Consider the following 14,740-nt stretch of genomic DNA (forward strand, 5'->3'; position numbering starts at 1 on the left):
TCTTTGGGGTTTGTTTGTTTATGAGTTGGCCCTTTAGTGAAGCACCTGGGAGCTCTTCCTTAGACTTGGGCCCAGTACGATTGAGTGCGCAGCAAACAGGAGGTGTGAGCAACACAGCGGGCAGATCCACTGCCTCTTTTGATTATTGAAAGCTAATCTGATCTTGTTAAGGATCAGGAACATCTTTATCACTGACAGGGTGTCAACAGTCAGTAATGAATTGCCCAGTTTTGATGTAGAAATACTAACATCACTCTCCGTTACATACACAAGAAATTACAGGTAAAGTTATGTTGTAAATTATACTTAACTCTCCAAACATACATTCTTCTTCAGCACCCAGAAATCATTCTTTACCCTATGGAACTTTGAGCAAAATGTAGAATACAGCACCATAGTAAGAATTAAGGCATTTACTTGCTGTGGTTCTTACATACTTTTTTTAAAAAAAAATTGTTTTAGAGAGAGAGGAAGGGAGATCTGAGGGGAGAAAGAAAGAAACACTGATTTGTTGTTCGACTTGTCTGTGTTTTCCTTGGTTGATCCCTGTATGTGTTCTGACCGGGGATCGAACCCTCAGCCTTGGTATATCAGGGACAGTGCTCTGACCAACCGAGCCCCCAGCCAGGGCTGAACCATTTTCACGTGTAGTATTCAGTAGTAGTGGGTGCAGTCACATTGCTGTGCAGCCTTCATCTTGCAAAACCGAACCTGTGTACCCGTTAAGAACGCCCCCTTCCTCCCTCTGCCCAGCCCCTGGCAGCCACCACTGCACTTCCTGTCTATGAATTTGACTTTCATTGCTTTTTCCCTCTGTTGTTCATCTATTTTCTATTTCATTGATTTCTGCTCTAGACTTTCCTTTCTTCCTTGGTTCTTTGTGTTTAGTTGGCTATTTTTTCTAGTTTCTCTTTATTTTATTTTAATTTATTTTTAGAGGGGGAGGGAAGGAGAGAACAAGAGAAATACCAATGTATGGTTGCCTNTAAAGTTATGTTGTAAATTATACTTAACTCTCCAAACATACATTCTTCTTCAGCACCCAGAAATCATTCTTTACCCTATGGAACTTTGAGCAAAATGTAGAATACAGCACCATAGTAAGAATTAAGGCATTTACTTGCTGTGGTTCTTACATACTTTTTTTAAAAAAAAATTGTTTTAGAGAGAGAGGAAGGGAGATCTGAGGGGAGAAAGAAAGAAACACTGATTTGTTGTTCGACTTGTCTGTGTTTTCCTTGGTTGATCCCTGTATGTGTTCTGACCGGGGATCGAACCCTCAGCCTTGGTATATCAGGGACAGTGCTCTGACCAACCGAGCCCCCAGCCAGGGCTGAACCATTTTCACGTGTAGTATTCAGTAGTAGTGGGTGCAGTCACATTGCTGTGCAGCCTTCATCTTGCAAAACCGAACCTGTGTACCCATTAAGAACGCCCCCTTCCTCCCTCTGCCCAGCCCCTGGCAGCCACCACTGCACTTCCTGTCTATGAATTTGACTTTCATTGCTTTTTCCCTCTGTTGTTCATCTATTTTTTATTTCATTGATTTCTGCTCTAGACTTTCCTTTCTTCCTTGGTTCTTTGTGTTTAGTTGGCTATTTTTTCTAGTTTCTCTTTATTTTATTTTAATTTATTTTTAGAGGGTGAGGGAAGGAGAGAACAAGAGAAATACCAATGTATGGTTGCCTCTTGTGCGCCCCCTGCTGGGAACTGGCCTGCAACCCAGGCATGTGCCCTGACTGGGAATCGAACCATGATCCTCTGGTTTGCAGGCCCGTGCTCAATCCACTGAGCTACACCAGCCAGGGCTATTTTTTTCTAGTTTCTTAAAGTGGAATCTTGGGTTATTGTTTTAAGGTCTTTTCTATGTATTTAAAGCTATAAATTTCCCTCTTAGCAATGCTTTGGGTACATTCCATAAATTTTGATGTTTTTGTTGCCACTCAGTTCAAAATATTTTGTAATTTCCCTTGTGATCCCTCTTTGACCCATGGGTGACTTAGGAAAATGTTGTTTAATTTCCAAATATTGTGGGCTTCCCAAATTTCTTTCTGGTGCTTATTTCTAATTTAATTCCACTGTGGTTGGAGAACATAGTTTATGTGATTACAGTAATTTAAAAAGTCGAGCCCCTTTTTTGCTTGCCTAGAGCCTGGTCTCTGGAGAATGCTTTCCATGTGTTTGAACAGAATGTGAGGGTGGGTGGCAGGGGTTAGATAGGAAAGCGTAAGGGGGTAAAATGGTGATGGACGGAGTCTTAACTTGGGGTGGTAGACACAGTATGACATACAGATGATGTGTTATAGAATTGTACCCCTGAAACCTGTATGTTTATTAACCAGTGTCCCCCCAGTAAATTCAGTTCAGGCAGGCAGACAGGCAGGCATATGTCCTGTGGTGCGTTGAGGGCGGTGTGGGCGGTGCTCTGTGGCTGCTGTNGCAGGGGTTAGATAGGAAAGCGTAAGGGGGTAAAATGGTGATGGACGGAGTCTTAACTTGGGGTGGTAGACACAGTATGACATACAGATGATGTGTTATAGAATTGTACCCCTGAAACCTGTATGTTTATTAACCAGTGTCCCCCCAGTAAATTCAGTTCAGGCAGGCAGACAGGCAGGCATATGCCCTGTGGTACGTTGAGGGGGGTGTGGGCGGTGCTCTGTGGCTGCTGTCGTTTGCTGGTGGTTGCGGTTCCCATGGCCTTGCTGCTTCTCTGTCTCCTGTCAGGTGTTGAGAAAGGGCTATCAACGTTGCCAGCTTTTTATTCTGCAGTAAATCCTACTTGCTCATAATGTGTTGTATATATCGTTGGTTCTGATTTGCTAAGATGTTGCTAGTATTTTTTACATCTGTACCCATGATAACTGTTGTTTAATTTTCTGATAGCATCTTTGTCTGGTTTGGGGGTCAGTAATGCTGGCCTCATAGAATGAGTTGGGAAGTATTCTGTTTTCTACAGTTTTCTGGAAGAGTTGGTGTAGAATTGTTCATGATTTTTTCATTAATTGCTTGGTGGATTCCCCAGTGAATGCTGTCTGAGCCTGGAGTTTTTCTTTGTGGGAAGGTTTTTAAACGATAGAGTGATTCCATTTCTTTGTAGATGTAGCTCTGTTCAAGACTATCTGTTTTTTCTTCAGTGAGCTTTGGTGGCTTGTGTCTTTTAAGGGATTGGTGAAATGTTGGTATATTATTCATAATACTTAGTATTCTTTTCGTATTTGTGTATCAATGCGAGTTAACATAAAGTTATTCTGGTGATGTCACCTCTCTCAGTGCTTCTGTTTCATTATTTCTCCTATTTTTAGTATTTCTGTGAGTTACTTCGAGTTTCATTTGCTTTTCCTAGTTTTTTTGTTTCGTTTTTTGAGAGACAGAGAGAGGGGAACATTGACTCGCTGTTCCACTTATTTGTGCCGTCACTGATTGCCTCATGCATGTGCCCTGACCAGGGATCGAACCTGCAACCCTGGCATATCCATCCGGGACTGCGCTCCTTTTCCTGCTGTTTCAAGGTGGAAGCGTACTTTGGGAAATCTACAAATATTTGGAAATTAAATAGTGCATTTCTAAATAACCCATAGGTCAAAGGTGAATCACAAGGGAAATTACAAAATAATTTGAACTGAGTGTAAACAGAAACATGGCGTATAATGTGAGGCCTCCTGCCGCTATACAGTTCCCTCTGCTGACTGCTTTAGGTGCTTCCCACAACTTTAAATAAAAAAAGACACATTTTTATTTTTATTTATTTATTTATTTATACTTTTTTTTTTTTTTTTTAGGTTTGTATTTATTTATTTTTTGAGAGAGAGGAAGGGAAGGAGAAAGAAAGGGAAACATCAGTGTGTGGTTGCCTCCCACACGCCCCCTACTGGGGACCTGGCCTTCGACCTAAGCATGTGCCCTGACTGGGAATCAAACCCACAACCCTTGGTTTGCGGGCCTGTGCTCAATCCACTGAAATATACCAGCAGGGCTAAATAAAAAATATATATATGTTATATTTACTGATATATACTATTCCTAATGCTGTTTATCTTATGTATAAATCCAGATTTCATTTGATCTTTTCCTTTTGCCTGGAAGACTTTTTAAAAACTTTTTTTTTTTTGTAATGTAGGTCTGCTCATGATGAATAATTTTAGTTTTTGTTGCTTTGAGGAGGTTTTATCTTGCCTTCATTTTTTAAAGAAATTTCTCAGGGTGTGGAATTTCAGGTTGATAGTTTTTTTCTTAGTACTTTGAAGAAGTCTGCTGTTATTTCCAGAACTCAAGCTATTCCTGCTCCATGTGAGCATTGAGAATTTTCCCATCTGCTCCTTTCAGACGGTTCTTTTCCACCCTGGGTGGGCCCCTCACGTGCCTGTGCCGGTGGTTGCCGATCGGATCTCAGCTGAGGACTTGAGCGGGGGTCCTCTGCAGCCCTTTGTGCAGCTCTTGGCCCCAGACTGCCGCGGGGTCACCCTTGCTCCCCAAACTCCCTGTTCTTGATCCTCGGGTCACGGAGACTGGCAAGCCCTGGCTGCGTTCCCCCTTTGCCCTCGTTCTAGAAAGGCTCCGGTCTGCGAGTCGGAGCACTCAGAGGCGCTCCTTCTTTGCTTCTCCTTCAGAGCCAGCACAGGCCTGCGCGGCGGGCACGCAGTCCCGTGTGTGGTGTCTGCAGACTTCATTCTGTGTGTTTCGTCCAGCGTTTCTGTCCTTTCAGGCACGGAGTAAACTTGGTCCCTGTTCTCCCACTTGGCCTAAACAGGGCATTTTTGAGACTCATGGTGTTGTGTGTGTTGTAGGTCACCCTTCTCCCGAGCAGTGTTCTGTGACGTGGAAGTAAGGCAGTTCGTTTATTGCTTCTGTCGATGGACTTCGCTTCGCAATTTGAGGCTATTGTGAGTGAAGCAGCTGTACCTGTGTTGTATAGATATGTTTTCATTTGTCAGATTTTAAAACAGTTTAACAGATTTTTAAAAATGAAATTTGTCTTACTCTTATTGCTAATGTTTTGCCTGTTGGACTCTTCGGGGATGCTGTCATTACCATTTAAGATTCTCACTGGGGCCGGCAGCCACTTCAATGGGCCACAATAACAGTGTCCATTCCAAACGTGCTTCAGTGTGTCCAGGGCCGGCAGGTCATAGCCAGCCGCTGTCGGTGTGTCCATGAGTGGGAACGCAGGGCTCTCCGTGCGTCTGTGAGCTTCCGGTCCTGAGATGAGACAGACAAGCTGCTATTTGGTTGCTTCCATGGTCGCTTCTGTCTTTCCCTAAAATCGCTGGAAGTCTGTCTTCTGTGAAAATGCCTTGTATATTGAACTTCAGGTATCTCTTTACAAGAACAGAACTAGAATTGTTACATTTGATAACTGTAATAGATAAATGAGCAGTATGCAACTTTCAGGTATGGCCTGTTGAAAGACAGTTTTAAAATTATGTCATTTTTATTTTGCTGAGTTTTCTCTCTTCGCTTATATCTCTTTGGTCCTTTTTCATCTAGAGCAGTCTCCCATGTTTATGTTCATGACACGGAATCTTTGAAGACTAGAACAGTTGTCTTATAGATTGTCCGCCTGCACATATATTTTTAAAAGAACAAAAGTAAACTTACATTGTACCTATTTTTGAAATTTTTGTTTTTCACTTTAAAGCATTTTATGAATGTCTTTTCAGGTTCACATTTAAAATGGTACATTCGAGGTTGTCCAGAATGAGTCAGGGTGCTTTTTCTCGTCCCTCCAGCACCCTCCGACCCCGCCGCTCGCTCCCTGAGCCCTGCACCGTGGTGTCCAGCCTCTCCACGGCCGCCCACGGTCCTGCCTCTGTCCAGCAGTCGGCTCACCTCATTTCCCTCTCTGGAAATGCCTTTCTAGTATCACTTACTCAGGTCGTAGGATTTTGTCATTTGTCAAGCAGTGGAAGTGTATTAAGGCAGAAAGAAGGCTGGCCTTCAAGTCCCAGCTGTGTGACTGACGGGCTCTGTGACTCGGGTGAAGTCCCTTCCTCTCTGCACGGCTTCCGCGGCTGTAAGCGGCGGGGGGAGTGAGTGCCATCCAACGGCCGAGATCATCGAGGGAGGATGCACAGGACAGGAAGGCGAGCGGGGTTTGGCAGCAGGTGTTTCCCTGTTGGCTGGTGTGTCGTGAATGCGCTTGAATCGCAGCTGAAAGGTCGTGAAGTCCAGATGAAATACCTTATGTGAGAGGTTCTGAAAACAGTAAGTTGTGTAAGTGTGATGTGCTTTAGCAAACCGAGTGGCGCACGGTGCGTGGGGTGAGAGAGTGGGGTGTCCCAGGAGGCGGAGGGTGTGTTTAGGACAGAAGTCGGAAGACTGTCTCGGGACTCCAGCCGCCCCAGGGCTGCTGCTTGGAACTTTGACACTGACCCTGCTGTCACTCGCTGTCCTGGGCGGGGACAGTCATACAGCTGACCTCTCCTCCTTTGCTCTCACAGCTCTATTATCAGGTCCTAAATTTTGGGATGATCGTCTCCTCGGCGCTAATGATCTGGAAGGGGTTAATGGTCATAACCGGAAGTGAAAGTCCCATTGTAGTGGTGCTCAGGTAAGACCCGCTCTTTCCCAGGCATGGAATTGCATGGCGCTGCTTGGGAGGGAAACGGAGATACTGAATGATTGTCGTGTTGTCCCTCTGCCAACGCCTCCTACCCAGGAGGGGGCCCGGAAGGGCACACGCTACTGTTTCTCAGTTGTGAGGGATCCCCCATGTGTCCGACCCTTTGCGTTCAGGCCCCCAGGGGGCTCACGCCCGCCCTTAGGAACATTTACTCTGTGAGCTTTATTTTCAGCACGTCTCTCAAGATGTACTTTGTTTTCTGAGGTATCTTCTTACGCTCTTCCCTTTGATACCTCAGGGCATTTATTTAGTTGTTAGTTAGCCAGAGGACAGACCGACTCCCGAGGGTGTCGGGTGGCGTGTTCCCAGTTTGAGTGCAGAAGCATCTCTATTTCCGTGTGTCCCGCTGACCTTTAAACCTGACTTCTAAATAGACTTCGGGAAGATGGCATGTACTAATGCCATCTCTTAAAGTGACAAATACTCGTGGTGCTGAATTTTTTTCTCCACTGTACTTCCTTCCCCTTCCTTATATTCCTACTCCTAGTGCTTTGAACACCTCACTTACCCATTTTTGGAGAATTACCACTTGGTTACTTAATTGAATCATCATAGTTCTGCCTTAATTTGGGCTTAATTATGTAAGCTCTCTCAAGTCTTTTCTGGAGCTAATGGAGTATAAACAGAAAATGAGCCAAATCATTAACATTATCTTGAGTCTGGTTCATAGTGTGTTACTCTTAACAGGATGGATGTGACTCCCGCATTGTCTTACGAGATACACTTGCAGAAACAAGTGGTTGGAAGCACTGAGTCTCCAGTGTCCTACTTGTACCTTAGTTCTGTTTCTGTTAATAATCAAATGCAACGGTAATTTTAGCAACCCAAAGAAATACATGGATTTTATTAGCGGGGAAAGCATTTACTGTACTGTCGGGAGTAGAGAGACTTGGGTCTGTCTCTCACGTCTGACCACAGCCTTGGGCACGTCACGTATTCACTGAAGCACAGCTTCATCTATGAAATGAAGGCCGAAAGACAGAGGGCTAGCACTAGGTGGTGTGGGAAGACCTTTCCAGTTCTCGGGCCATGTGGGCCTGAGCTCCCGACAGTCCTGCGTTCAGTGGAGAGCGCCAGACGTGGGCGCGAACACCGAGGGAAGGGGAAGCCGCACTGATGGACGCTGCGGGGAAACGGAGAGAGGGCGCAGGCGGGCTTCTTGTGGCGGTTCCTCTGGGGTTGCTCCAGGTGGCCCTGCCGTCAGCGCAGAGGACAGTCTAATGGCCTGTAAACTCGGGTGTCGGGGTGGGTGGGGGTTAGACTGAGGACTTGCTCGTTGGTGCTTCTGAAGAGTCCGTTTTGCTATAGCTGGAACATTTGTATTCCCAGTTGGGCCTTAAAAGTGGTGTTTGGGTGAGTTGTTTGGTAGGTAGATTGTTTCTGCAGTAAGCCTTTCTGATTGCCGCTGCGGAGTAAGGGAAGAGACGAGCAGAGACCGGGTCATGCTGGAGGAGGAAGGCAGTTCCCCGGGGGGCTCGGGCGCTGCGAAGCCCCCCTCGGGGCCATTTGGGATGAGGACACATATTTCTTATTTATTTTACTAACTGAAGTTTCAGGGGACATTCAGAACCTTCCCCTTCACAGAGCTGAAGTCAATTTAAAAATATTTAGGTGACTTATATATAATACCTTATAAAATTTGTCATGAGTGATGTTTAAATTTAAAAGTATTGTTTGATCGATCAGATCATATCAAGAGGGTTGCTAATAATTTTATTTAATGTTCAAAAAGTCTCCCCTGGTTTATTTCTTTAATGGCCCTCTCACTTTATCTGTGTTTAATCACCACCCATGTCTGAAATATTTTTTATTTTATTTATTTATTTTTAGAGGGGGGAAGGGAGGGAGAAAGAGGAGAGAAACATCAGTGTGTGGTTGCCTCTCACATGGTCCCCAGTGGGGACCTGGCTGCCACCCAGGCCTGTGCCCTGGTTGGGAATCGAACTGGTGCCCCTTTGGTTCGCAGCTTGAGCTCAATCCACTGAGCTACACCAGCCAGGGTTTCATATCTGAATTTTAAATCCTTTTATTTCTCATCTGCCTTTCTTCCCTGGGTCTAGGCTCATTTTCACCCTGGACTTCTGTGTGTGTGTGTGTGTCAACCAGGCACCTGAAAGCATCTTTTGTCACAAACCTGCTCTTTCTTCTCTCTTTGTGACCATCACCGCTGTCTGCCGGAGTCACTGCAGCGCAGTCAGATTTGTCCTGTCCCGTCTCCGCGCTGCCTGGCAGAGTTGCCCCCGCTGCTGTGCTATTTCAGGCCCTCCTCATTTCCTGCCTGGGCTGTTGGCGTGACCTTTAAAATAATGCTTTTTAAACCAGGGGGAAAATTAATATATTTTCACTGTATGAAATACCGAAAACAACCTTGGATGAAACCAGGTCCCCCGTAGTTCTGGGATAGTCATCATTGTTAACATCTTGGTCTCTTTTTTCATGTGTATTATTTCTTACATAATTGAGGTAACTCTGTATATACATCCTTTTGTCTGTATTTCCCCCCTTATTCTCCTGTGTCCATTTTTTAAATAACACTTTGTATTTGTCAAGTGTTCTGTTATTAGTAATAGCCTGGACAGCTGGTCTCCCAGTCTGCCTTTCCATCTATTCCACTTTACTTATTAATTCAGTAAATATTTAAATGTAGTCTATACCCTCTATAGCTTCTGAAGTGATGTTTCTTAACTGCAAATGTTATTATGATACTTCCCATTTAAAATTCTACAGTGGCTTGGAAACAGTTGAGCACAGTGTGAGTGGATTCTGTCTGACTCCCTGGGTTCGTTCAGCTTCACCTTGAAGGTTGTCGTGAGGTGTCGCGTTAGGCCTTCTCATCTCTCAGTCTCCTTCCATCGGGGAACCACAGTCTTCCAGCAGAAATGTTTGGGCTTTGTCGCTTCTCCTGTCTTGCTTTTTATTCCCTGTCTATCCATTTTCTTTTTATTAATCTGTTCTTACTGAAACCTGGAGCTTGAGTTCCCGAAAATAATACTGATGGGCTCCTTCTTCATCGAAAGAAAAGGTTCGTTAATTAGTGCGAACATCTGAGGACCTTGGAAGCACTCAGCATCGGGCAGGGCAGGTCAGAGGGGAGCAGTCTAGCAGTCTGTCCTCACCGCTTACCGTGGACTTGAATCCTTTGCTCCTTTCTGGGTTTCGTAGGCAAAGATCTCTGCCCTCGTCCCTGGTTTTCTTTCTGGTTTCTCTTTTTTAAATAAATAAATAAATGAGTGAATAAATGAATAAAATGATGAGACGCAAGCATCGCCTCGGTCGCTGACTGTCCTTTGACTCGGAGAGCTGCTCTCCCTGCTGGTGGTGCGGGATCATAAGGTCGCCTGGGTCTGTGTCTTTATAAATGGCAGGGGCGGGTGATCTGGTTCTCATTTGAATATCTGAATGTGTTCAGCGGTTTCCGATGAAGTGAGAATAAGGGCAGTGATTATAAAGTTCATTCTTTAATATTCTGTTTGTCACTTGAAATTTTAAAAGGTTAAGGAATCAGTAACATTGCCCTTTTCAAAAATTTAAGCTCCTTTGAATAGTAATGCTTGAAATGGAACTAGTTAATGAATGCTAATAACTGAAGAAAACTTGTGTAATTCACTCTGAAGAAACCGTATTTTCAGAATAGCATACATTTATGTTGTCAGTATATTTATTAAGGTATTGAGTATAATTCAAAGGTGATGCTTTTGATTGTTTTGTTGACTGTCTAATTTTGAAAGTGAATTTAATCTCAAACTGTCTCTTTGCTGTTGTGTGTCCCCCCAACCAGTGGCAGCATGGAGCCCGCATTTCATAGAGGAGACCTTCTCTTCCTCACAAACCGAGTCGAGGACCCCATACGAGTGGGGGAGATCGTCGTTTTTAGAATAGAAGGAAGAGAGATTCCTATAGTTCACCGAGTCTTGAAGATCCATGAAAAGTATGTGCAAACTCTGTTTCCTGTTTTAAACTGTTTTTATCTTTTGCTGTTTACAAGTCTTTAATTTTGATAGCCTGCAGATTAAGAAAGGGGGGAAACTCCAAGGTCCTTCTTCCAGTTCATTTTTATGACTGTCTGGAGGCTTGGTGAACATTTGAATACTAAATTGTTATTTATTTATTTATTTTTAATATTTTATTTATCTATCTTTAGAGGGGAAGGGAAGGAGAGAAGGAGAGAAATATCAGTGTATGGTTGCCTCTCATGTGTCCCCTGCTGGGAACTGGCCTGCAACCCAGGCATGTGCCCTGACTGGGAATCGAACCGCGGTACTCTGGTTTGCAGGCCCCGTGCTCAATCCACTGAGCTACACCAGCCAGGGCTACTAAATTGTTATTTCTTAATTTGTTTATTTCCCTGAAGGTTTTTCTGGACTTTTCTCTTGGTTCTCTTCTGCTTCCCGACCAGATCATTAACTCTGTATGTCCCAAAGCAGTAAACAGCTAGTGGGCCTATTTGTCTGTGTAAGAACGTTCCTTTCAAGTGATGGGGGCCTGGCTGTCACCCAGAGCAGCGTGCTTCAAATGGCTGGTTATGTCAAGCACCAGAACCTTTTGGCTTAACACCCCACACCCTGTGATTGGCTCCTGTAAATCTCACACGCCCCTCCCTCCAGAATGGTCCCTGCACCTCTGAGGGGGTGGAGGAACAGTTGTCACGATTCCTGACATCAGTGGTCCGTGTTGTAGACAAAGGCCATAGGAACAGCATGCTGTTACTGTGTGTGTGCAAGTAATACATATAATCCCCCTCAATGACGTAAAGGTTGGTCTCAAATAGGATCTTCTTTTTTTAAAGATTTTATTTATATGTATTTTAGAGAGAAGGGAAGGGAGGGAGAAAGAGAAGGAAAACAACTTTGATGTGCAAGAGAAACATTGATCGCTTGCCCCTTGCCAGCCCCCAGCCTGGCGCGTGGCCCATAACCCGGGAACATGCCCTGTGGGAATCTAACCAGCAGACTTGGGGTTTGTGGGGACACACTGCATCCACTGAGCCACACCGGTCAGGGCCCAAATATTATAGAATCTTATGGTATAATGGATGAGGAAGTATTTGATATTAAATATTAAATACTAATATTTAATATTAAATACTTATTAAAGTATTTAATAAGTAATATTAAAAGCAAAACAACTTTTAAGGCAGTCTAACAGACATTTCAAATAAAAATAGATTTATCAACTTTTTCAAGTTCCCAAGAAAATTTCTAAAATCTAAGTTATTCTTTTAAGCATAGACTTGTGGTTTAGAATTTGAAAGGATGAATGAAATACTTTCAGAGTCCTTGGCGGGGGGGCAGGGCATGAGAATAAGCAAAAAACTTCACCTGTCTGAGCCTCAGTTTCCCTATTTCTGATATAAAGAGGTTTAGGGACAGGAATTTTGACATCTCTGAGGCCTAAACCTGTGCTTCCCTGTCCAATCACATGGCCCCTGGCCCCTCCCTCCAAACCTGTGGCATTTCCAGTTAAGGGGCACTTTGAGAAAGAAAGGACAAGAGGAGGTTGTGGATAAAGCAGGTGTCCTGGAGGACACCCAGAGGGGGAGGGAAATGGGGGGGTGACGAGGTTCCTAAGTTCGAGGAAGCCCCGAGGAAATGTTGTCTTGCTCTTCCCATGCTCCCACGCAGCGCGTCCTCCCCGCCTCCTGAAGAGGCTGCTGTCCGTGGTTGCTTTTGAAAACCCTGAAGACCTCCCAGTTTAGGAGAGTTTCCTCCCTGGTGGAATGGAGATAGACCGTTCTTTTCTTCAGACTCCAGTATCTATTTTGGAAGAAGTAATTTGAAAATGGCATTCTACTGCTGCCTAGGAAGGCGTGACCTAAATGTTTTGGAATTTGTTTTGGAATTGTGAAGGTTTTTTCAGTACGGGCAGTGTTTTCCAGATTCTTCAAGTGGTTTTGTGTTGTCTGTGCGCAGCCCTGCCTGTGCGCACGAAGCAGAGCCAGCCGCCTGCGTTTACCAGAGAGCAGGTCAAACCCAGACCCCGCTTCAGGGAGGGCAGACTGTCCTGTGTATCCTTGGCAATCCTGGGAGTTGTTTTTTTTTTAATTTTAAAATACTTCATCTTGTTTCAGGGCAGGGTCACGTTGTATCAACTGCAGATCCTTAAATTTTAAAAGCAATTTTTAAACAGAATTTTGAATGTTTTTAGATGTATGATACGCCCTGGCTGGTGTAGCTCAGTGGATTGAGCACGGGCCTGCGAACCACACGATCGCAGTTCGATTCCCAGTCAGGGCACATGCCTGGGTTGCAGGCCAGTTCCCAGCAGAGGACTCAGGAGAGGCAACCATACATTGATACTTTTCTCTCCTTCTCTCCTTCCCTTCCCCTCTAAAGATAAACAAATAAAATCTTTAAAAAAAAGAAAAATGTTTTAAAAAATATATGATACTTTGCAGTCTGGGGTTTTTGCTGGTTTATTTTCAACTCTTGAGATGCGTTCAACCTGCACGACTGTTATTATTATTCCAAAGTCTCCAGTTTCCTTTTTTCTTTCAAAGAAACTCATATACCTGGCTATAATAATCATATCATTTAATAGTATTGACATTGTCTTTAAATGTGGGACTAAATAGCAGCCGAAATGAATTAAGTATTTTAGTCAGTCTGTCCTGAATGCTTTCGGGCTTGTTTTCGAGTTGTTCATTTCTCTCAGAAGAAGTAAAATCCCGAGCTTTACGGAGACTAGGGGTAGGAATTGTTCGACTGACCTCTCTTCTGCTTTTGCCTCCTTTCCTCCTCCACCCACTCCGTGTGCAGCGTTCCATTGTAAATCTGTAAATATCATATAAAGCTGTTTGACTCATATATCTCCATGTTATGAGCATCCTCATTACATGTGTACTGTTTGACTCATATATCTCCATGTTATGAGCATCCTCATTACACGTGTGATGCTGCATCAAATTGGAAAACACAGAAAACAAAATTACATGTAATCCTAGCACCCAGAGAGAATGTTAAATTTGGGGTCATTGTTTTTGTTTTATAAACATACCGCATGGTTTATATTCTACCACCTAGAACGCGCTTACTCCCTCCTCCCTCCCGTCACAGTGTTAGGATGTTAAATTGAACTGTAGGCGTGCTGAGCTCCGTAGAGGGCGTGCTGAGCTCCGTAGAGGCGGAGGTGGGTCGTAGCAGGTGTTTGGTCTCTGTGCCAGCCGGGGTGGGGCTGCCAGTCAGCATTTGGGGCCCAGGAGCTGCAAGGTGCTGGGGTAGATCTAGTGGGAGCTGGTTGCCCCGGAGAATGTTGGTTATACTGCTGAGTAGATGGAGGAGACCTATGCTGTTTCCTATGGTGGTCTCTGCTGACTCTATGGGTGGGGTGGGGGGGTATGTTTGGTGGGTGGGTGGGTGGGGGGGTTGGCAAATCAAGTCTCAGGACGGTCCAGAACTCCTGGGTCCAGACCTCCTGTAGCGGCGTCCCTTTCCTTTCCTGGGGCGTTTCCCAGCCTCCCCCTCCTGTCCTGTCCGATGGTGTTTTCCTGCCTCTCTGGCTGCTGCTGTCCTCAAGGCTGAGCTGACTCCCCCCTCCTGGGGCTCCTGACCTGCAGGCTTGCAGCTGGCAGGCCCCACCCCACCCTCCTCACCCTCCATCCTTTTCAGACATTTGTTTTCACTTAGTGAGTTGTCAGCTGCACATTATTTTTCTCTGCATTTTTTCTTATTGGAATCTTATTTTTAATGTGACTGTTTGCACCTAGCTCTTTTTGGTGTTTGCAACACCTCTCAATTTAGTTTCATCTGCAAATTTAGTGTCTAGTGAGCCAGTTCCTGGCTTAGCTTCTCAGTGGATATTAGTCAGTGGGAGCCTGAAGCTAATTTTCTTTTTTCTAGTATAATGGGTAACCCAAACTCACTTGAATTAATTTTAAGATAGTTTTTGAAAAAATCTGAAAAGATTTTATTTATTTATCTTTAGAGAGAAGGAAAGAGAGGGAGAGAAACATCTATGTGCAAGAGATACATCCATCGATTGCCTCTCTCACCCCCCACCCCACCCCCGCCCCCTCACTGGCGACCTGGCCCAGAACCCAGGCAGGTGCCCCGACTGGGAATTGAATTGGTGACCTTTTGGTTTGCAGGTCGGCACTCAATCCACTGAGCCACACCAGCCAGG

The 14,740-nt window shown here is 44.7% G+C and overlaps 1 protein-coding gene across 1 annotated transcript in view; it reads left to right on the top strand.

Annotated features, from left to right (window-relative positions):
• Positions 1-14,740, top strand: part of SEC11A (SEC11 homolog A, signal peptidase complex subunit) — a 28,083-nt gene that overhangs the window by 5,087 nt on the left and 8,256 nt on the right. The window contains exons 2-3 of the mRNA XM_037053553.1: positions 6,441-6,550; positions 10,401-10,550. Of these exons, the coding sequence (XP_036909448.1) occupies positions 6,441-6,550; positions 10,401-10,550 (260 nt within the window). The remainder of the gene's footprint in view (positions 1-6,440; positions 6,551-10,400; positions 10,551-14,740) is intronic.

Source organism: Sturnira hondurensis, unplaced genomic scaffold (genome assembly GCF_014824575.4).
Source record: "Sturnira hondurensis isolate 20B ecotype Veracruz unplaced genomic scaffold, ASM1482457v3 Scaffold0007865, whole genome shotgun sequence".
Taxonomy (NCBI): Eukaryota; Metazoa; Chordata; class Mammalia; order Chiroptera; family Phyllostomidae; genus Sturnira; species Sturnira hondurensis.